Source organism: Ylistrum balloti, unplaced genomic scaffold, assembly GCF_031769215.1.
Source record: "Ylistrum balloti isolate Yb309-2 unplaced genomic scaffold, AGI_CSIRO_Ybal_v1 Utg370508, whole genome shotgun sequence".
In the NCBI taxonomy this organism is placed as follows: domain Eukaryota; kingdom Metazoa; phylum Mollusca; class Bivalvia; order Pectinida; family Pectinidae; genus Ylistrum; species Ylistrum balloti.
In genome coordinates this window covers 889,192-912,920 of record NW_026782328.1, presented here as the reverse complement: position 1 = coordinate 912,920, position 23,729 = coordinate 889,192, and the positions used below count along the sequence as shown (strand labels likewise).

General features: G+C 37.3%; 2 protein-coding genes across 3 annotated transcripts; one reads left to right on the top strand and one right to left on the bottom strand.

The window, feature by feature from the left end:
• The first annotated feature begins 954 nt into the window (after positions 1-954).
• On the top strand, positions 955-17,956 carry LOC132555606 (bifunctional purine biosynthesis protein ATIC-like). The gene is made up of 18 exons (XM_060219956.1): positions 955-1,085; positions 3,119-3,259; positions 3,441-3,517; positions 3,798-3,864; positions 4,142-4,230; positions 4,392-4,470; positions 4,707-4,779; positions 5,155-5,311; positions 5,754-5,879; positions 6,268-6,375; positions 6,498-6,583; positions 6,891-6,980; positions 8,348-8,476; positions 8,924-9,090; positions 9,511-9,619; positions 9,860-9,922; positions 10,418-10,513; positions 17,653-17,956. The coding sequence occupies exons 1-18, from the start codon at positions 955-957 to the stop codon at positions 17,770-17,772; spliced, it is 1,908 nt and encodes a 635-aa protein (XP_060075939.1). The 3' UTR covers positions 17,773-17,956.
• An 807-nt stretch (positions 17,957-18,763) lies between these two features.
• On the bottom strand, positions 18,764-23,282 carry LOC132555631 (ATP synthase subunit C lysine N-methyltransferase-like). Of its 2 annotated transcripts, none has more exons than XM_060219979.1 (5): positions 23,243-23,282; positions 21,888-22,160; positions 20,654-20,791; positions 19,849-19,899; positions 18,764-19,551 (listed from the first exon to the last, which is right to left on the bottom strand). In XM_060219979.1, the coding sequence occupies exons 2-5, from the start codon at positions 22,149-22,151 to the stop codon at positions 19,357-19,359; spliced, it is 648 nt and encodes a 215-aa protein (XP_060075962.1). In that variant the 5' UTR covers positions 22,152-22,160; positions 23,243-23,282; the 3' UTR covers positions 18,764-19,356. The 2 variants fall into 2 exon arrangements, with proteins under 2 accessions (XP_060075962.1, XP_060075961.1); XM_060219978.1 differs by having other exon boundaries at positions 23,208-23,280.
• Positions 23,283-23,729: the final 447 nt, after the last annotated feature.

Below are 23,729 nucleotides of genomic sequence, written 5' to 3'. Positions count from 1 at the left end.
CTTTATTATAATTTATACAGTTGTGATTTGTTTTTCGAGTATGAAAACAGTGTTGGAAAATATAGTTGATTTGGTGATGTAATGTTGGGTGATTTTAATAGTCGAACAGGTAATCAATACGATTTTTTATTAAATGATGTAGTTCATTCCAGTTTCCATGATCTTTTGTCAGACATTTTTGATTATGAATCCGATGAAGTATTTAGTGCAAGTAATAACCCGGATGTTTTAATTAATACCTTTGGTAATTGTCTAATCGAATTATGTATATTTTGTGATATCCGTTTATGTAACGGACGAAACAGACGGATTTTGGGCATAATGATATGAGTACTATTGACTATTGTATAATTGTAAAAATACTACTTCATTATCAGCATTCAATATGAGAATATCGACTATACCACGTGTTTTACCTAAATATCTAAATACTGGCAAACACCGAACGATTCCGTTAACAGGAATCACACACAAGTGCAGTGATCTTAAAGGTGATTTATTTCGTGTAGATGTATGTCCGTCACGCTTTTGCTATTGCCGTTTCGGTAATGGACATGTGTAGCATTATTGTTTCATATGTTCGCAATTTTCGAATTCAAGAATAGCGTTCTTAATTCTCTATCGGACATTAGCGTCCGACCGGTTCCCCAACGGTCAAATCAACAAAAATGTTCGAAAAATGATCTGTGGCCAACCTAGGCACTAGAACTTCCCCTTCTTATCTTTCAAAAACAAAAGCTAATGAAAAAAAGAGTACACTGGACAGTTGGGCTTGTGAATCTCAAATGTAGGTCTAAATTATATAAAAAATAAAAAAGCTAATAAGTCTTCAAACTGACTGAATACGGACATGTATAAGAAATTGATAATAAGATCCATGTATAGTAACGTATAAAAATAAGATTTCTGAAAATGCATGTGTAATGCATTAATTCTATACAAAAGAAAAAGTTCATGAACTTTCCTCTCAACGATTACGGATTGACCAATGAAAATCTAGGTCACTGCGTTCAGTCTCACCGGCGACAGAACCGCTCAACACCTGCTGTCAGAAAACCGAAACGCCATGGCTTCTGGGGAAATTGGTAAGTGTTTTGTGAGTAACTTGGATGATGACAACTAAATGTTTGACTGTTACGATCTTAAATGGATTATTTATGACGTATATGTTTGATGAAAAATTCTTTCACCGTTTTAATTTGACTGAATTGTTGTCTCTTTTCATCGAGTTTGCTCCACTCCTTCAAATTGTCTAACCATATCCCTGGCGGTCGGATTTGAGCATTTTTTGTTTCAAATCTACTCGTCTTGCGGATTTAAAATGTTAAGGGGATGACAAAATAGGTTTCTCCATATACCATTTAACGTCGGGATAAAATGAAAAATAAATGACAAAACACATGTATCAGGGTAGATTTGTCACTCGTGATCGGCTGACTTGCCTGTAAACAATTGCCTTACACAAGCCCGAAAAAGTTGACAATACGAAAATCTGCATACTATACACCCGATCAGTTTACAAACGTACTACTCTCAACACACGTTTGAAAGATAATTTTATGGAAGTTACGTGTAAGCCATGTGGTCAACCCTCAGCAGGGTCAGTATTTTTACCGACACCGTACATGGTGAAAGTATATGATTTACCCGATTATAAAGTAACACGATTTGCACCATCCAAGACATACTATGTATTATAGGGTTATTTGTACACCTGGATGATAATATAAGGATTTATATATATATACACCTATGTAAAGTTGTATAGCGTGCTTGGATGAAGTTTGTTCAAATGAACTATCTTAACTTACTTTCAAGGTCACAGGGGTCAAATTCAAATAACTTGTCAAAAATCATGAGGCCAAAACCCAAAATATGTGAAGAAATCTTTATTGAAAAGAAAACAGTGACAGCAGACTAAAAAAAGTCTGCAGTGACTGGTTTCATCTTACCAAAATGATAAAGTGAAGCCCCATGCCCCACCCTAACTTTTCCCCACCCCAGACATATTCTAGGTTGTTACTGTGTTTAATAAAATGAATCAAGGAGATCTCAAAAAGATTTGATGAAAAAGTTTTTATAAAAAAAAGAAATGGTTAAGTGATTTTGACATGGATATAAAACTAAATATAGGCATGGCATCACTTTACCATAATGGGGAAGTGAGGTGTGGACCACTTTACCATGGGCTCCACTTTACCATACTACTCCTGGTCAAATGTTTTAAAATTTTGAAGTACATGTAAATTCTTGGAAAAAATCAAGAAACCTAGGCTATTGTAATAATAGGGATGCCAGGTTGGTTCAGATGAATGACCTTGACCTGTTTTCAACTCAACTTTGTTACCTTCACCATCCAGGCCTTTCGAAACTTCACTTAAGGTACTTGCTAGTCAAGAAAGTATGACCTTTACAGTAGTGTTAGAAAAGCTGTATAGTGAAAAATTTGGTGGATGACGCATGATTTAGGGTAATAATAGGAATACCAGGTTGGTTCAGATGAGTGTCCTTGACCTGCTTTCAACTCAACTTTGTTACCTTCACCAGTCAGGTCTTCTGAAATTCACTCAAGGGACCTGCCAGTCAAGAAAGTATGACCTTTACAGTAGTGTTAGAAAAGCTGTATAGTGAAAAATTTGGTGGGTGACACATGATTCTCCCCACCCCAAGTTTTCCACCAACCTCTCTTTAACTTGGCAGGCTTTATAACCTTATAACCACATAAAATTGTGTTTTCTTTATTGGCCATGTCATTTGCAATTTTTGGGTGAGTTTTTTTTCTTCTTTTTGATCTTGTCCAGAGATCTCCACTCTCAGTGTTTGGACTAGAATTAGTTCCATATAACATTAATCATCAAATATATTAACTTACATTTAGAGTCAAACAACAGTTAAGTCATTTTCCTTTGTTTTTAAATGTTTAGTGAGATGTTTTTTTCTGAAGAAATCTTTGATTGTAGTTTATACATCAACAAGGGTACTGCAGAGCAAAGTAATGTTATATGATATTGAATTTTGAAGTTATTTTGAGTCCTTCCATACCTTAAGATAATTTATTGTTTGTGAATTTATTAAATGATGTCTATTTTTTTTCATCAATTCATTAATTACTTCTGTTTTGTTTTCCTTTAGCACTGATCAGTGTTTCAGACAAAACAGGTTTAATTCCATTTGCAAAAGAATTAGTTGCCCTTGGATTGAGGCTTGCTGCATCAGGTGGCACTGCGAAAGCTATCAAGGATGCTGGGTTACCAGTCAGGTAAGATCAAATCAAACAGTTGTTACAGTGATATTGTGTCTTTATATGTAGATCACCCTGTTTATGTATTTGTGGTCTCATTTTTCAACACATGATGACATGCTGATAAACCTACTCCAAATACACTCTAGGAAGGGTATGCTTAATGACAAAATTTACAAGACTGATGCTGTCTTTACAGCTGTGTATCAGAGATCACTGGAGCAGCAGAAATGTTGGGAGGTCGTGTCAAAACTCTCCATCCTGCTGTTCATGGAGGTAAATATTAGATAATGTTTTGGAAATAATATTACCCTGAGTTTCTAGAGCCTTCCATCTTGCCCTTTTAAAAGTTGTATTCTTAGACCATAGTCAAAGATTAACAAAAGACACAAAAGTGATTGGCAGCTTTTACTACAAATTTTAAATTAGAGTAAAACAAAATACTGAATTAGACTGCATCATACAGCTGTTTTGTTCATCTAGGAATGGTCAGAGATGCTAAAGGCCTAACACAAATGTTAAGTTAAGTTCTCTATTATCAATGCTGTCTTTCAAGGTATTTTGGCACGAATGACAGAATCAGACCAGGCAGACATGAAAAAGGCAGGATATACAATGATACGGTGAGTCTGGCCGCTGGCAAAAATGAAAGTAGGTTGGTTGAAGGTTGAAATTTTGTTAATTTTACTAATATGTACAGCAGTGTCTTTTGACTGAAACGCCACAGTTATTACTGAGAATAATGAAATACTTTTTGTTGAAAATATAATTTATACCTGGTAGTTTATTGGTAAAGGAAAGTAACATTCCATTAAATATACCAGTACATACACCACTACAGGAGAAAATATTGATACTTTAAACTTATACCTGGTAATATTAATACAATTCTTTTTTCAGTTTGGTAGCATGTAACTTGTATCCCTTTGTGAAGACTGTAGCTGACCCGAATGTCTTGCCCGAGAATGCTGTGGAACAAATTGACATAGGTTTGTTGATCTATATATACAAAATTTGATTTGGAAACATTAATAATAATGTATGGTGCATTTTCATGTTTTATGTCTGTTCTAAAGTTTTAGACATGCCATTGTCTCATAATACTTTACTTCCAAAGTTTTACAGTTGATGTGATAGTCATAAATTTCAGGGGGAGTAACTCTGCTGCGAGCAGCTGCCAAGAACCATGCCCGTGTAACAGTAGTGTGTGATCCTGCAGATTACAGCCGGTTTGTATCACTCTTTGAATAGCCACATAAAAATCTCTTCCTGACCTAATCAAGAAGTTTTTCAATGTTTTATTGAGGATGACATACTTTCAAATGTACAATGTTGATCATTATTTCAGTTCTGAAAATGTTCAACAAAAAATATAGAAAAATGATTTATTGTAAAAAGTAGTGCTTTCCAGTAAGATTTTACATATGAAATGAATTTTAATGAACAAAGCAACTTATCATTGAAGCATTTTGGAAGAAATGAAGAAGACGGACAACATAGATACAACAGTGGCCACAAGACAACAATTGGCGGTCAAGGTGAGAAATGATAATTAAATTGCTGCAAAGCATTGATTTGCTGTGTTTTTTGTGTTGCCAAGAATGATTTGCTTTTAAGGTGCCTTTGGAGTAGCCTGGTAATGATTTGCAGACACTTAGTAAAGTAGCATTTGAGGTACCCATACATGTACGAAAGACACATTGGCAGTAAAATATCAGTATTCAACTGTTGGCTAAATCTGATCAAAAAGAAAAAACAGCAATGCCCTATTTTTTTTTATACTTTTTGGTGCAGACTTGTTTTATAGCCTGTTTGATAAAGGCTCTTAAGTTCTGTATTTCTAAGTTAGTCATTGTCATTGTGAACACAAACAATTCTTCATATTATACAGACCAACGATTTTCTTGTTTCAGGCATTTAATCATACAGCTGAGTATGATGCAGCCATATCTGATTATTTCCGCCGTCGGTACAGTGCAGGTGTTTCACAGTTATCTCTTCGATATGGAATGAACCCACATCAGAAACCTGCTCAGATATCCACCACCCTTCCCAACCTCCCAATTAAAGGTATTAGTCTAGAAACAACAGTAGAAACCTTTTGTATCTGAAAGTCTATGGTCAAATTCACTTAATGTGGATGATTGGTAAAATAATTTTTTAAAAGATATACTAGAGTTTCTTGAGCTAAAATATTTTCAGAAGATAAAGTAGAGTTTCTTGAGCTTACAAAATTCAAACTCCACATACTGATTCCTTGTTTAAAGTGCTGCTTGGTGTTGGCTTTAATGTTTTAAACTGAAATGTTTAGGTTACTCATAGTTTGTATACAAAACTTTATTTCAGTTTTACTGCAGTTCCCACCTACATCAAACTTCATACTATGGTTCTTTACACTAATGGAATCTACTAGTATAATTCAGACTGCTGCATTAAAATATGGTCTGATGAAAAAGTTTAAATCAATTAAGGGTTTTCATAAGCTAGATATTTTTCTTTAATGTGATTACAGTACTGAATGGCTCCCCAGGATTCATCAATTTATTAGATGCTCTCAATGGTTGGCAGTTGGTACGAGAAATCAGTCAAGCTTGCAACAAACCAGCTGCAACTTCTTTCAAGCATGTCAGTCCAGCAGGTAATACAGGGAGCAGGTATCAGACAGTATTCAATATCTTAATGTTAAAATTTCAGGATAGCCATTTTATTTTAGCTGATAACTTGAAGTAGCTTACAACCTTTTTGATCTTTCTACCAAGTTATGGTGAATCTGCATTAATCATATGAAGGTCTACCTATGAGATTATACTGAACCAAAGAAATTTGAATTTCTAACACTGCACTATTAATGTTTGAAGTTCTCTAGTTGATAAGGCCATTTTCAGAAAATTATTCTTGGCATGAAAGTACTACTTAAGGATGTAGATTGTTAATGGTCCTACTTTGATGTAAATCGTCTAGTTTTTGGGACAGAGAAATGTAGGAGAGTCAGTCGTATAAAATTTAACTTGAACTATTGTTGCCAGGTGCAGCCATAGGAGGGCAGGGGATGAGTGAGGCTGACCGTAAGGTCTGCATGGTGGACGATATGGAGGGGTTATCTCCCTTGGCTGAGGCATATGCAAGGGCAAGAGGTAGGTAGTTTGTATCAAATGTTTCAAAGTGCATAAATAAGAACAGATTTTATTGTCTGATGCAGCAGTTTTCCTTTGTTGTCTTCATACACCACTAATGAAATGTTGGGTCTGTTACACAGGAGCAGACCGGATGTCATCTTTCGGAGATTTCATTTCTCTATCTGACACATGTGATGTTTCCACTGCCAAGATAATCTCACGGGAGGTAAGGAAATATGACCTGATATCAGTGTCCTGGTAACTTTAACTAAACAACTAATAATGTCTTCTAACTTCTATCATAAGGGCTTTTTGTTTCAGGGCTTCTTTGGGCAGATAATTGGCCTGATTCTCAATTAAAATTTTTATTTCATTTTTAGCTCACCTGGCCCGAAGGGCTTAAATAGTTCTGAGGTCAGTGTGAATATTATTTCTATATAGTATATGCTACTATTAAATTTTGTTATCAACAGGATTTTGATGGATAAGTTGTCACAAACCATAATATGTGTGGTGTATGCTTTGTATAACAGGTATCAGATGGTATCATCGCACCAGGCTATGACAATGAAGCCTTGGAAATCCTACAGAAGAAGAAAGGCGGAAACTATTGTGTTTTACAGGTAAGAACAGTGTCTATTTTACAGCCTTACTGTAGTCATTCTCCATTTGATAATGAATGTATACACCATGTTAAGCCGATATAAAGGTTGTCTTAAGAACAGTGATTAATCTGCAGTGTATTTTCCACTTTTTTTGCCAAAAAACCAAGTTGACATTATAAAATTAAAGTATTTCTAGAAATTCTGTACTCATTATTTTGTGTTTAATCTTTCATTGTCTTTATCATGTATATAGATATAGCAAGTGATTGATATTGTTAAATGTTATCTAAGGGTATGTCAGATTTCTATTATTGCAGAGTTCTGCTTAAAATAGACATATTTATTAATAGATCTATCTGCTCTGCACGTTTTGGAGTAAAATTACAGTTGACAAGCTTAAAGAGGGCTAACATAAGAGGACTGTCGATGAGGGATTGTTTTTCAGTGGAAAAAGAGGGCTAACATAAGAGGACTGTTGATGAGGGATTGTTTTTCAGTAAAAAAGAGGGCATAAGAGGACTTTTCAGTCTAGATGAGGGATTGTTTTTCAGTGAAAAAAGAGGGCTAACATAATTGTTTTTCAAAGAGGGCTAACATAAGAGGACTGTTGATGAGGGATTGTTTTTCAGTGAAAAAAGAGGGCTAGCATAAGAGGACTGTAGATGAGGGATTGTTTTTCAGTGAAAAAAGAGGGCTAGCATAAGAGGACTGTCGATGAGGGATTGTTTTTCAGTGAAAAAAGAGGGCTAACATAAGAGGACTGTTGATGAGGGATTGTTTTTCAGTGAAAAAAGAGGGCTAGCATAAGAGGACTGTCGATGAGGGATTGTTTTTCAGTGAAAAAAGAGGGCTAACATAAGAGGACTGTCGATGAGGGATTGTTTTTCAGTGAAAAAAGAGGGCTAACATAAGAGGACTGTCGATGAGGGATTGTTTTTCAGTGAAAAAAGAGGGCTAATTGTTTTTCATAAGAGGACTGTCGATGAGGGATTGTTTTTCAGTGAAAAAAGGGCTAGGGACTATGAGGGATTGTTTTTCAGTGAAAAAAGAGGGCTAACATAAGAGGACTGTCGATGAGGGATTGTTTTTCAGTGAAAAAAGAGGGCTAACATAAGAGGACTGTCGATGAGGGATTGTTTTTCAGTGAAAAAAGAGGGCTAACATAAGAGGACCGTCGATGAGGGATTGTTTTTCAGTGAAAAAAGAGGGCTAACATAAGAGGACTGTTGATGAGGGATTGTTTTTCAGTGAAAAAAGAGGGCTAGCATAAGAGGACTGTTGATGAGGGATTGTTTTTCAGTGAAAAAAGAGGGCTAGCATAAGAGGACTGTCGATGAGGGATTGTTTTTCAGTGAAACATTAAGTTATCTCATTGACCACTTCAGATTGACCCAACTTACGATCCACCAGCCACTGAAACACGGACAGTGTTTGGACTTCAGATGCAGCAGAAGCAGAATGATGCTGTCATCAATGCAGCAATGATGACGAATACAGTTACTACTAGAACAGAGGTCTGTCAATTTACATATAGATTTATAACATATCTAGTTTACTGACTGATCTAATATTGATAATTCTGATTAGATTGAATTGACATGATGATATTTAAATCATATGACTGCAATATCAATCTAAGGTTTTGAGTTTTATAGTCTTAATTCTTGAAGGGCTCCTTTCCTTTATTCCTCTTCAAGCTTTCATAGTTTGGAGTTATTATTTTATGTGATAATCTTTTTGGATTTTGTTTACAAAAATTGTTTTCCACCAGGATACACTTTGGAATATTTTTGTCAAAGAAACACTACCCATTTTTACAAAATTCATGGAACTTTCTTCCAGTGAATAAACCCTCCTAAATGGAAATGTTCTTATTTTACAATTAGACAAATTATACTTTAATTAGACTTACTCTTTCATACAGAAAACAAAAGTGCATTACTGTACAATTAACATTACAGCTGGAGCAAGGTGTATTAGAGGACCTGATTGTGGCTAGCATCACCCTTAAATACACACAGTCTAACTCTGTCTGCTACGCCAAGGGTGGTCAAGTTATCGGAATAGGGGCAGGCCAGCAGTCGCGTATACACTGTACACGTCTGGCTGGGGACAAGGCTAACAACTGGTAGGTCTACATATGAAGCTTTACAGACTTGTAAACACTGAGAAATGACATTTGGTGTATAAGCAAGCATGCAGTGAAAAAGTTTTTTCAAAGTCATAAGAATCTAAAGATCATTAAATTCCACAGATTAAAAGGAGAAATTTCCATAAAAGGCATCAACTTAAATTTATGATATTGTATTTCAAATTCAAGAAAATCAAATGAAATGTAAAGCATTCACATATGTTATATGTTGGGTTAGAGTTTCTGCTATCATTCATTGCAGTTAAACAAAGCTAAAATCTTGAATGTATAGTTCCAGGAGCAAAGTCAAATTCCTGACCATGTGAATTGGCAGACTTTTTACACTTGAAAACTGTTCTGGTTCCATTGTAATTGACAAAATGATGGATATGGTAATGATATTACATTAATTTGTAGGTGGTTGAGACAGCATCCAAAAGTCATGGAGATGAAGTTCAAGAAAGGAGTGAAGAGGGCAGAGAGAAATAATGCAATAGATCAGTTTGTGCTTGGTACAGTTGGATCAGTAAGTACACAACATGTTACATGGACCTTTTCCACAACCATAATAGATCCACCCACATGTAGTGGTCATTGATAAAACATGCAGAAATAAGAAAGGATGACTTTGTAAGGGGTCACCACATGCAACAAGAGAGACTTGATCATGTGAAATTTATCAACTGCTAGGCATAGGATGACTCATAACACATTTAACCTGGAGAAGTGGTGAGAACTTAAGGGATCTTTTAAAACTCTGTTGTAGGACATGGATGTTGAGACATGGCAGGAGTTGTTTGAAGATCAACCACCCACATTGCTCTCTCAGGTAAAAACATATATGTTGACTCACAGGTGTGAAAGTAAAACATTTAATTTATTTCTAACAGAAAAATATATGATTTTAATACTCACAACTGAGAATAACTGGTTATCTATCATTTTCTCAAATAAATTTGCTCTTCAGTTGACATGCCCTCCTTCATGTACATGGGTAAAAATGGTAATTCAAAATTATCATACAAGTATCACTGAAGTAATGGATCTGTGAAACTGTGATTCTAGTTCTTTTTAAAAAAATGTGTGTCAAATTCTCTCAATGGAGTTACTAAATCAACTATATTTAACATTTACATATGATATTGTGCTAGGAGGAGAAAACTCAGGAAAAAATATTCTATATGTGCCAATTTGTTGTAAATAATGTATTCACTTTTTTAATTTTGAGTGGATGGTATCATTTTTTCTTTCTGAGAGTGCGTAATAACCCTTTTTTCGTTACTGATTTTTATGTATTTTATAACTTAAAATGTTCCTATAACAGGAGGAAAGAAAGGAATGGATATCACAATTAAAAGGCGTGTCCCTCAGCTCAGATGCCTTCTTCCCTTTCCGAGACAACATCGACCGGGCAGCACAGGTGAGTTAACTGATAAACTTTTGGAGGTATTAACCTGGGTTTTGTTGACTTGATAGCATGTGTTAGTTACTTGTAATTTTTTAGAGATGTCAACCTGGGTTTCATTGACCAGGATACACAGTTCAGTTTACTGGTAAAATTTTGGAGGTATCAGTCTGGTTTTCATGACCTGGCAGCACAAGCAAGTTAACTAGTAAATTTTTGAAGGTTTCAGTCTGGGCTACCAATCTATCTATTCTGAGGTATAAAACTGGTTCACCAGTAATAAGGAGGTATATAACTGGGTTACCAGTCTATCTATTTGGAGGTATAAAACTGGGTTACCAGTGTATGAGGAGGTATAAACCTGGGTCACCAGTCAATGTGGAGGTATAAAACTGGGTTACCAGTCTATGAGGATGTATAAATCTGGGTTACCAGTCTATGAGGAGGTATATATCTGGGTTACCAGTCTATGAGGAGGTATATATCTGGGTCACCAGTCTATGAGGCGGTATATACCTGGGTCACCAGACTATGAGGAGGTATAAACCTAGGTTACCAGTCTATGTGGAGGTATAAACCTGGGTTACCAGTCTATGAGGAGGTATATACCTGGGTTACCAGTCTATGAGGAGGTATATACCTGGGTTACCAGTCTATGAGGAGGTATGTACCTGGGTTACCAGTCTATGAGGAGGTATAAACCTAGGTTACCAGTCTATGAGGAGGTATACCAGTCTATGAGGAGGTATATACCTGGGTTACCTGGGTTACCAGTCTATGAGGAGGTATAAACCTGGGTCACCAGTCTATCTATTTGGAGGTATTAACCTCAGTTACCAGTCTATGAGGAGGTATATACCTGGGTCACCTGTCTATCTATTTGGAGGTAATAACCTCAGTTACCAGTCTATGAGGAAGTATATACCTGGGTCACCAGTCTATCTATTTGGAGGAGGTATATACCTGGGTATATACCTGGGTCACCAGTCTATCTAGGAGGTATAACCTCAGTTACCAGTCTATGAGGAGGTATATACCTGGGTCACCTGTCTATCTATTTGGAGGTAATAACCTCAGTTACCAGTCTATGAGGAGGTATATACCTGGGTCACCTGTCTATCTATTTGGAGGTAATAACCTCAGTTACCAGTCTATGTGGAGGTATATACCTGGGTCACCTGTCTATTTATTTGGAGGTATTAACCTGTTACCAGTCTATGAGGAGGTATATACCTGGGTCACCAGTCTATGAGGAGGTATATACCTGGGTCACCTGTCTATCTATTTGGAGGTAATAACCTCAGTTACCAGTCTATGAGGAAGTATATACCTGGGTCACCAGTCTATCTATTTGGAGGTAATTACCTCAGTTACCAGTCTATGAGGGGGTATATACCTGGGTCACCAGTCTATGAGGAGGTATATACCTGGGTCACCAGTCTATGAGGAGGTATATACCTGGGTCACCAGTCTATCTATTTGGAGGTAATAACCTCAGTTACCTGTCTATGAGGTATATACCTGGGTCACCAGTCTATCTATTTGGAGGTAATAACCTCAGTTACCAGTCTATGAGGAGGTATATACCTGGGTCACCAGTCTATGAGGAGGTATATACCTGGGTCACCTGTCTATCTATTTGGAGGTAATAACCTCAGTTACCAGTCTATGAGGAGGATTATACCTGGGTCACCAGTTTATCTACTGTGGATTCATTTATTTTCGTTGGGTTCAATTTTCGTTGTTTCTACAAATTAGACAGTTTCGTGGACTCATAAATTCGTGGATTTTTGGTTCTGTGGGAAAAAAATAAAAACCTCTTTTTGCTTCCAGTCTTTTTTTCTGTTTGTATTAAGGCTATGTTCACAGGAGACAAGTATTTTTTTTTCATACCTGTGTTTTTATAACGCTGTTTACCAGTCTATTAATATCAAACCACAAATCAGTATATATCCTGGAGGTAATATTGGTAATTATCCAATTGTTTTCAGTGGATAAACAGTGTGCTATGAGGTGTAGGTATATACCACGGTATCGACCAGTGTGTAAACAGGTGTGTATCTGCATTATTAATAATTATTGTGAGGTATATACCTGACCAATCTTCAATCGACAGGTTGGTCCGATAAGCCTAGTGTCCAGTGTCGCTAACGACTGCGATCCCATCATACTTAGCATCACAATGGGTACTTACCCTTTGTTACCAGTAATATATAATTATATATCGTTGACACCAATTTAGCGTATCCATGTCGACCTCAGTTACCAGTCTATGAATTACGGGGGTATATACCTTTCCGGGTCACAAAGATTACTTGGTCAAATTTCTTACTTTAGAGGTATTTCGTTGTGTTTTTAAATTCGTGGACCATCCACGAAAACAACGAAAATCAGTTACCAGTCTATGAGGAGGTAGTCTATGAGGAGGTATATACCTGGGTTACCAGTCTATGTATATACTATTTCTATCTATTTGGAGGTATATAACCTGGGTTACCAGTCTATGAGGAGGTATATACCTGGGTTACCAGTCTATGAGGAGGTATATACCAGTGGGTTACCAGTCTATGGAGGTATATACCTGGGTTACCAGTCTATGAGGAGGTATATACCTGGAGGTATGTGGAGGTACCTGGGTTACCAGTCTATGAGGAGGTATATACCTGGGTCACCAGTCTATATATACCTACCAGTTATTAACCTGGAGGTATGATAATACCTCTATGAGGAGGTATATACCTGGGTTACCAGTCTATATACCTGGGTTACCAGTCTATGAGGTATATACCTGGGTTACCAGTCTATGAGGAGGTATATACCAGTCTATGAGGAGGTATATACTTGGGTAACCTGTCTATCTATTTGGAGGTAGTTACCTCAGTTACCAGTCTATGAGGAGGTATATACCCGGGTCACCAGTCTATCTATTTGGAGGTGGTAACCTTAGTTACCAGTGTATGAGGAGGTATATACCTGGGTTACCAGTCTATGAGGAGGTATATACCTGGGTCACCAGTCTATGTGGAGGTATATACCTGGGTCACCAGTCTATCTATTTGGAGGTAATAACCTCAGTTACCAGTCTATGAGGAGGTATATACCTGGGTCACCAGTCTATCTATTTGGAGGTAATAACCTCAGTTACCAGTCTATGAGGAGGTATATACCTGGGTCACCAGTCTATGAGGAGGTATATACCTGGGTTACCAGTCTATGAGGAGGTATATACCTGGGTATACCTGGAGGAGGTATATACCTGGGTCACCAGTCTATCTATTTGGGAGGTAGAGGTATATACCTTTGTCACCAGTCTATGTGGAGGTATATACCTGGGTCACCAGTCTATTTATTTGGAGGTATTAACCTGTTACCAGTCTATGAGGAGGTATATACCTGGCTTACCAGTCTATGAGGAGGTATATACCAGTGTTACCAGTCTATGAGGAGGTATATTCCCTGGTCACCAGTCTATCTATTTGGAGGTGGTAACCTCAGTTACCAGTGTATGAGGAGGTATATACCTGGGTTACCAGTCTATGTGGAGGTATATACCTGGGTTACCAGTCTATGAGGAGGTATATACCTGGGTTACCAGTCTATGTGGAGGTATATACCTGGGTTACCAGTCTATGAGGAGGTATATACCTGGGTTACCAGTCTATGAGGAGGTATATACCTGGGTCACCTGTCTATCTATTTGGAGGTAGTTACCTCAGTTACCAGTCTATGAGGAGGTATATACCTGGGTCACCAGTCTATCTATTTGGAGGTAATAACCTCAGTTACTATGAGGAGGTATATACCTGGGTCACCAGTCTATCTATTTGGAGGTAATAACCTCAGTTACCAGTCTATGAGGAGGTATATACCTGGGTCACCAGTCTATGAGGAGGTATATACCTGGGTCACCAGTCTATCTATTTGGAGGTAATAACCTCAGTTATCAGTCTATGAGGAGGATTATACCTGGGTCACCAGTCTATCTATTTGGAGGTATATACCTGGGTCACCAGTCTATGAGGAGGTATATACCTGGGTTACTAGTCTATGAGGAGGTATATACCTGGGTTACCAGTCTATGAGGAGGTATATACCTGGGTTACCAGTCTATGAGGAGGTATATACCTGGGTTACCAGTCTATGAGGAGGTATATACCTGGGTCACCAGTCTATGTGGAGGTATATACCTGGGTCACCAGTCTATCTATTTGGAGGTATTAACCTGTTACCAGTCTATGAGGAGGTATTAACCTGTTACCAGTCTATGAGGAGGTATATACCTGGGTTACCAGTCTATGAGGAGGTATATACCTGGGTCACCAGTCTATCTATTTGGAGGTAATAACCTCAGTTACCAGTCTATGAGGAGGTATATACCTGGGTCACCAGTCTATGAGGAGGTATATACCTGCGTTACCAGTCTATCTATTTGGAGGTATATACCTGGGTCACCAGTCTATGAGGAGGTATATACCTGGGTTACCAGTCTATGAGGAGGTATAAACCTAGGTTACCAGTCTATGAGGAGGTATATACCTGCGTTACCAGTCTATCTATTTGGAGGTAATAACCTCAGTTACCTGTCTATGAGGAGGTATATACCTGGGTCACCAGTCTATGGGTGTCTATGAGGAGGTACATACCTGGGTTACCAGTCTATGAGGAGGTATATACCTGGGTTACCAGTCTATGAGGAGGTATATACCTGGGTCACCAGTCTATCTATTTGGAGGTAATAACCTCAGTTACCAGTCTATGAGGAGGTATATACCTGGGTCACCAGTCTATCTATTTGGAGGTAATAACCTAAGTTACCCTGGGTCACCAGTCTATGAGGGTAATAACCTCAGTTACCAGTCTATGAGGAGGTATATACCTGGGTCACCAGTATATACTACCAGTCTATTTGGAGGTATATAACCTCAGTTACCAGTCTATGAGGAGGTACATACCTGGGTTACCAGTCTATGAGGAGGTATATACCTGGGTTACCAGTCTATGTGGAGGTATATACCTGCGTTACCAGTCTATCTATTTGGAGGTATATACCTGGGTCACCAGTCTATGAGGAGGTATATACCTGGGTTACTAGTCTATGAGGAGGTATATACCTGGGTTACCAGTCTATCTATTTGGAGGTTACCTCTAGTATATACCTGGGTCACCAGTCTATGAGGAGGTATATACCTGGGTCACCAGTCTATCTATTTGGAGGTAATAACCTCAGTTACCAGTCTATGAGGAGGTATATACCTGGGTCACCAGTCTATGTGGAGGTATATACCTGGGTCACCAGTCTATCTATTTGGAGGTATTAACCTCAGTTACCAGTCTATGAGGAGGTATATACCTGGGTTACCAGTCTATGAGGAGGTATATACCTGGGTCACCAGTCTATCTATTTGGAGGTATATATACCTCAGTTACCAGTCTATGAGGAGGTATATACCTGCGTTACCATTCTTTCTTTCTTGAGTTTTTCTGCTGTTTTTACGTTTTATGAGGAGGTATATACCTGGGTCACCAGTCTATCTATTTAAAGGTAATAACCTAAGTTACCAGTCTATGAGGAGGATAATACCTGGGTCACCAGTCTATCTATTTGGAGGTATTAACCTCAGTTACCAGTCTATGAGGAGGTATATACCTGGGTCACCTGTCTATCTATTTGGAGGTAGTTACCTCAGTTACCAGTCTATGAGGAGGTATATACCTGGGTTACCAGTCTATGAGGAGGTATATACCTGGGTTACCAGTCTATGAGGAGGTATATACCCGGGTCACCAGTCTATCTATTTGGAGGTATATACCTGGGTCACCAGTCATCTATTTGGAGGTAATAACCTCAGTCTATGATGAGGAGGTATATACCTGGGTCACCAGTCTATGAGGAGGTATATACCTGGGTTACCAGTCTATGAGGAGGTATGTACCTGGGTTACCAGTCTATGAGGAGGTATATACCAGTGTTACCAGTCTATGAGGAGGTATATACCTGGTTTACCAGTCTATGAGGAGGTATAAACCTGGGTCACCAGTCTATCTATTTGGAGGTATTAACCTCAGTTACCAGTCTATGAGGAGGTATATACCTGGGTCACCTGTCTATCTATTTAGAGGTAATAACCTCAGTTACCAGTCTATGAGGAGGATTATACCTGGGTCACCAGTTTATCTATTTGGAGGTATTAACCTCAGTAACCAGTCTATGAGGAGGTATATACCTGGGTCACCAGTCTATCTATTTGGAGGTAATAACCTCAGTTACCTGTCTATGAGGAGGTATATACCTGGGTCACCAGTCTATCTATTTGGAGGTAATAACCTCAGTTACCTGTCTATGAGGAGGTATATACCTGGGTCACCAGTCTATCTATTTGGAGGTAGTTACCTCAGTTACCAGTCTATGAGGAGGTATATACCTGGGTCACCAGTCTATCTATTTGGAGGTAATAACCTCAGTTACCAGTCTATGAGGAGGTATATACCTGGGTCACCAGTCTATCTATTTGGAGGTAATAACCTCAGTTACCTGTCTATGAGGAGGTATATACCTGGGTCACCAGTCTATCTATTTGGAGGTAATAACCTCAGTTACCAGTCTATGAGGAGGTATATACCTGGGTCACCAGTTTATCTATTTGGAGGTATTAACCTCAGTAACCAGTCTATGAGGAGGTATATACCTGGGTTACCAGTCTATGAGGACGTATATACCTGGGTTACCAGTCTATGAGGAGGTATATACCTGGGTCACCTGTCTATCTATTTGGAGGGAATAACCTCAGTTACCTGTCTATGAGGAGGTATATACCTGGGTCACCAGTCTATCTATTTGGAGGTAATAACCTCAGTTACCTGTCTATGAGGTATATACCTGGGTCACCAGTCTATCTATTTGGAGGTAATAACCTCAGTTACCAGTCTATGAGGAGGTATATACCTGGGTCACCAGTCTATCTATTTGGAGGTAATAACCTCAGATACCAGTCTATGAGGAGGTATATACCTGGGTTACCAGTCTATGTGGAGGTATATACCTGGGTCACCTGTCTATCTATTTGGAGGTAATAACCTCAGTTACCTGTCAAACTAAAGAATAGTTGTAGTTATGATACTTTAACTTTAATGACCACAATTTGATACTGTTTCAGAGTGGGGTGGAGTACATTGTGTCACCTGCAGGATCCACAAATGATGGGGGAGTTATCAAGGCCTGTAACGAACACAAGATGGTCATGGTTCATACGAACATGCGGCTCTTCCATCATTAGAGTGCAATCCCCACTCCAAGAACCTAAACCGAAGGAGTGGCTCTTTAATTACTAGTGTAACAACCCTACATAAAAATCCTAGGGAGTGATCTCGGTTGGTGTAGATACAAGAAATTCACTTGAAAGATTTACACATCAACAACAGCTCTCTAAAAGAGACACTTTGAATCGGATATAAGCAATACTCAACAATTATTGTCAATATGTTGCATGTTATTCATTAATTCAATCATTCCATAGTTTATTATTGATCATGTTATATTGGTTCTATGTTTCTCGTTGTTTCAAAACTTGACAGATCTGAAATAGCCATTTGATCAAATAAATTGCATTTGAAAGCAAAAATGTTTTCGCTTTTTAAGATTATTAGTGAGCTGTAGCTGGTCTTGTGTAGTTTTCGTGTCACTGCCAGAACATGGTTCCATCTTGTGATTAATGCATCAATTTAGTCAAAAGAACACTATAGAGAAGTCTACATAGTCACTTTCTCAATCTGAATATATCTAAAATGTAACTTATGCAGTCACTGTGGGACAATCACCAAATGCCATTTCACACAAAGCAGAGGTCATGTGTTTCCTTCTACAAGTTGCCACCAAATCAGTAAGCAGTCCAAAGTCTTGATTATTGATAAATGAATGACCTTGACCCACTTGCAAGGTCAAATTATTTAAGTCATTTGCTACATCCTCTCATTCAACAAGACTAATAGTCATGTTTTTCAAGCATTAACTTAAAAAGAAAGGGTTTATTAGCATGCTCGAATTCAATAAAATTACATTCATGTAAATTATACAGGCCCAACAGGTCTCTTATTAATACTACACACATGATATTCATGGTTGTCATATTAATTTTACAGCTCTTTTGGCAAATTGAGAAAATGCTTAAAAACTGGTAGCTTTGTTTTCCAATTAACCGCTGACCACGACTACATACAGTGATACAAGCTAGGGAGTCACTATTTAAAAAATTGAGTATTTCAAAAGAATTTATTTTGATAAAAACATCTTTATTTCTCAAACAAAAAGCCTCAGAATACTGAAAATTAGTTCAGTATTACAGTCTTCTTAATATCTTACACAGTAAAAAAATACCCATTTTGAAATGTCATACATTTTCTTTATCATTGATGTGGATTAAAACTTATGCCTAGCTTTGCAGCCAGTAACAGCCAGCACAAGCTGGACTTTAGCGGAGGTCCTGCATTGGTGCTGTACATCAAGCTGTCTAATCCTGATGAGCAGGAAACCTGCATACACAGAACAATCAGCTCTAGAAATCATCCAAATGATGATTTAAAGTAATACACATGAAGTTGCTCCAGATATAGATTGAAATGATTTGTGTAAGGTATGCTGTGTGATAGACTGTTTAGTGTTAACTGTGCTGTGTGATAGACTGTTTTGTGTTAACTGTGCTGAGATCGACTGTTTTGTGTTAGGTGTGCTGTGTGATAGACGGTTTTGTGTAAGCTGTGCTATGTGATGGACTATTTTGTGTTAAATGTGCTATGAGATAGCTGTGCTGTGTGAGAGGTTATACGTTTCGCGTTAGCTGTGCTATGAGATAGACTGTTTTGTGTTAGCTGTGCTGTGTGATAGACTGTTTTGTGTTAGCGGTGCTGTGCGATAGACTATTTATTCTGTATAGCCAGACGGTGTCCACTCCTTCACCCAGAGTCAGGACTGGCTCCCAGTTTGGGAATCGGAAACGACAAGCTACAACAACACTTTCCTGTGCTAACTCTTTTTCGAGTTTTTGTTCCAAGGGCTCCATCTGAAACAGACAACCAAAGATTTATACAACTTGTGGGCTCATGATGTATTTACAGTAAATTTCTGAAGGGATTCTTTCAAACTTGAGGAAACGGTAATACATATGTATACATTTGTTTTAGCATTCAGCTGGATTGAATAAAAGTTTTGCAATGATTTAAGAAAATCTGTTACAAAATAGATGTCAATTTTTGTATAAACCAAATTCTCTTTGACAGAAATTAACATAAGATTATATAACCTCATATATTTTACATGTATACAATATCATGGTATAATTACACCCTGGGTAACTTACCATTTGTCTCACACCAAATATCACCACATTGTTGTAAGGACTGACATCAGTCTGGGAAGCAGATAAGAAAGGTAAGAAATCTTCATTAGTATTGAAAAACTTGGGGACCTGATTATAAACAAGTTTCACAAAATTGGAATTTCACCTGCATTACCAAATACTTTTGTAAAACACTTTTAATTTAATTATGAAATTCCACATGCTACCTTGAGTTTTGATTTTTTGACTAAGGAAAAAAAACATTTTAGCAAACCCAACATTTTAGAAGGCACTGATATTTGAACCTGATCAACCAAAAGTAACAAGAGATCCCAGAGGGATCTTGGGGGGCCCATCATTGCATGCTTTTTCAAAACATTCAGCAAGACACAAATCGGATATATAACTGATGCCAAAAAAGTAATTCTGAAAGGTGACAAGATCTCTTTTTTTAAACACTGTATAAGGAACTTGGAACATTTGCAAAAGAGAGACAGCAGTAAATGGTGATGATATTTCAGCACTGATGAGGATTAATATTAGTATTATTGTAAATCTCAGATTTGATCATTTATATGGAGAGTTTTGCATTATATGCAGTGAGGAAGCAAGCAACCATTCTTCTCTTTTTTGAAGCGTTTTTATCTTCTGTACAAGAGGTATACAAGGGAGACAAGTCATGCACACTTAATTTACAGTTTAATATATTGAATTGGAAATAAATATGAATATTTTGCTTTGAATATCTTTGTTAATATTAAGGTGTTACAGAAAGATGTAGCACAAAAACAAGCTTTTTTATTTTGGCAATCTCTTTCACACCTACTTTCCACAGATCCTGACGCTTGAAGGTAGCCTGTGTGTTCATGCCTGCTCGTCTTGCAGCCAAGCGGGAATAAAGTACCAGCCACATATTCAACTCAATCCCTGAAGCTTTGTAACCATTTTTGGCGGCTTCGATCACCTGATACAGATTTTCATACATTTACATAATCATAAAAGAAAAAGTTTGTGAATTACCTTCAAAGCACAATATAAGTATGACTCTGATGCCTATCATATAAGTTCTTTATCAAAACCAGAAACTTTTAACAACTAGAAGCTCATACTGATACAAAATCTAATAACATCTTTCTGACTTCAATTTCTCAAAACCTACTGCAAGGCCAATATCTATTTCATATATGTATGCTTGTTATGCATGCAACAACATAGAGGGGTCTTGAAAATGTGAAATCCCATCTCTGTTTTAGTTTATTAAAATTTATTAGGAGATAGTGCATCTGCTGTAAGCAAGTTTTCAAAAATGTGTACTTTGTTGGTATGGAACTCATTCTCTAGACAGTTATCTTGATGTTAGAGCAAGGGTACAGTCAGCTTGCAGTTTAGCCAATTTAATGGGCAACAAATTAATGCCTCAAGAGATGGGTATTTGGTAAGCAACAAGGGGCCCAATAAACCTGTATCATTTGCCTGTACATCAGTTCATGAAGACTATAACATAACTTAAATGGAAGAGTGTACCAGCAACTTCAATATTAATCATAAACTTTCTACCACATTTTCCTATTTTTTGCATACAAATAACATTATTCCAGATGTTTAGCTTAATTTGAAATCATTTGAAGATGATTACAATTTGACCTGTGACCTCGAGAGTGGGTGAACTTTATACTCTAATTGATTATTTTAGCTCTTGCCTTTGTGAAATTTACATTGAGTCAAGGTTTTTCACATTACCATCTCGATATACCATGAGCATCATATCATGATCATGGACATTTTGATTATTTAGAAGTTGTTTTTCATGAAGATTTTTAAACATTTGACCCTTCGATCTTCAAAGTTGGTCAAAGTTATTAATTTGGACAAACTTTAGAGCCCTTAGTGGGCCAAGGTCATGATTTTTATTCAACAAATGTAAAAGCTATCTACTAAACTAAAAGTTGTTTAAGGAAAAAGATGATGGAATGAATTAAAAATAACAAGCAAATTAATAAATAGATAAATCAATCAATCAATCAATAAAATTTTTGAGGTATGATTAAATTATTGCATACAATTCGCCCATCTCCACTTCCAATATCCAATAGGCTTCCCTTTCTGCTGCCAAGTGCTTTAAACACATTTCTCATTTGTGTAGGTGATGCTGGCAGAAATGGTAAACAAATTTTTCTGAGGGCTGGGGCCAGAAATGGGCCGGTTAATGTGTAGACTCCAACAAACAAGCCACCAAATACTCCAAGCAGGACACTTCCCTTTTTTGTTAGTCCAATACTGGTCTTGTCATCTTCTGATGATTCCAGCACCGACTCAATGCCCATGCTGAATACCTGTAAAGTATAAATATAGCATGTATAATATAAAAGGAGAAGAGGTGTGATATCAATCACTTCAGTTTATTAAGACCGTTATTTGAGTAGTTACATTGAAATATACATTCGTAATATATATGACAAAAAAGCTAGTAAAGCTACTTGTGCTTAGAGGCTGGAAGGGGCGTGACGATTTACCCAAATACACCCAAATATACCCAAATACACCCCAATACACCCAAATCTTTCACAAATATACCCACAATCTACCCAAATAAAGCCAAATCTTACCCAAATATACCCCAATATACCCAAATTAAGCCAAATCTTACCCAAATATACCTACAATCTACCCAAATATACCCAAATCTTACCCAAATATACTCAAATAAAGCGTGCCGTAACGGGCTCTGTATTATCAGGGACGTATATCTGTTATATACGTTCCTGGTATTATATTTTATTACTAATAAACGATATACACATGATCAAATAGACTATCTTTGTCTAATTTTAGCTTCCATTTACTAAGGCAATTCATATAAATTCCGTAATACCATATAGGCTAACGGACAAAAATGAAGCGGGGACGAATTTGGGTATATTTGGGTAAGATTTTTTTTTCGATGTACATGGATCCGATTTGGCTTTATTTGGGTATGCTTGGTTTTGATTTGGCTTTGTTTGGGTGTATTTGTGTAGATTTGGGTAAATCGTCGCGCCGGCTGGAAGGGTTCCTGTACAAACATTAATTGCCTCCTACCCCGACCGGCAAAATCTAACAATAAATTCATAATGCTGACAGAGCTTATAAAACAACAACTAAATAATCGAGTTGTGTTTAGTGACTGACATATGTATTCTTTCACCAGTCTCAAAATGAACCAGTCCATTCTACATCGTATAAGATACAGGTGTCTTTGGGCTATGCACCGGGTGTACGTGACGTCCTTCGACGAGTGAACAAGAGATGAAAGATTTTAAAAGTACATCTATTCGAGAGGGTAATGCTTGCCAAACTCAATACTTGAATTTAAAAAGAAACATTACGATTGAATTCGTTACCAGTAATGAGTCAGGAAACTAAGAATTCCAATTACATGCTAATATGAACTTCTCGAGTGCAGTTTCATGAGCGCAGACATCTTGGACAAGGGAAATAACTCTAAATGTATTTAAGATTTTATACAACATATACAGAGAGCAAGAAACAGTTAATTTGCGTTTTTCCTGAAATTATCTATCATGTTTGAGATATACAGGTATAGCAGATTGTTCATAAATAATAGACCTTTCTATACATATATACACAACAAAACAATTGCACTAACAGTGGAGAAATAAAGATTGTGTAAACACTCTTGTTGGCTTGACAGCGGTTTTACTGGACGAGCTGGGAGAAAGATGTAAATGATAGAGTTGAAACCTGTGGCCATTGTCATAGACGCAAGACTCCAGTCAAACCTAAAACTGGACTTGTTCCCATTCAAAGTTCTAGACAATTGGAAATTGTTTGTACTGATTTACTCAGTCTTGAGCGGTCAAAATGTGGATTTGAAAACATTTTTGTCATTACTTATCATTTCA

Excerpts from the sequence above, each read along its gene's own strand:
- LOC132555606 (XM_060219956.1), top strand. The coding sequence starts at position 955 with ATGAACTTTCCTCTCAACGATTACGGATTGACCAATGAAAATCTAGGT. Across the intron at positions 5,312-5,753 it reads TCCCAACCTCCCAATTAAAG|TACTGAATGGCTCCCCAGGA; the intron begins GTATTAGTCTAG and ends ATGTGATTACAG. Across the intron at positions 6,981-8,347 it reads GAAACTATTGTGTTTTACAG|ATTGACCCAACTTACGATCC; the intron begins GTAAGAACAGTG and ends TGACCACTTCAG.
- LOC132555631 (XM_060219979.1), bottom strand. The coding sequence starts at position 22,151 with ATGGGCATTGAGTCGGTGCTGGAATCATCAGAAGATGACAAGACCAGT. Across the intron at positions 20,792-21,887 it reads GAAGTGGAGATGGGCGAATT|GTGATCGAAGCCGCCAAAAA; the intron begins GTATGCAATAAT and ends AATCTGTATCAG. Across the intron at positions 19,900-20,653 it reads AGCGTCAGGATCTGTGGAAA|ACTGATGTCAGTCCTTACAA; the intron begins GTAGGTGTGAAA and ends TCTGCTTCCCAG.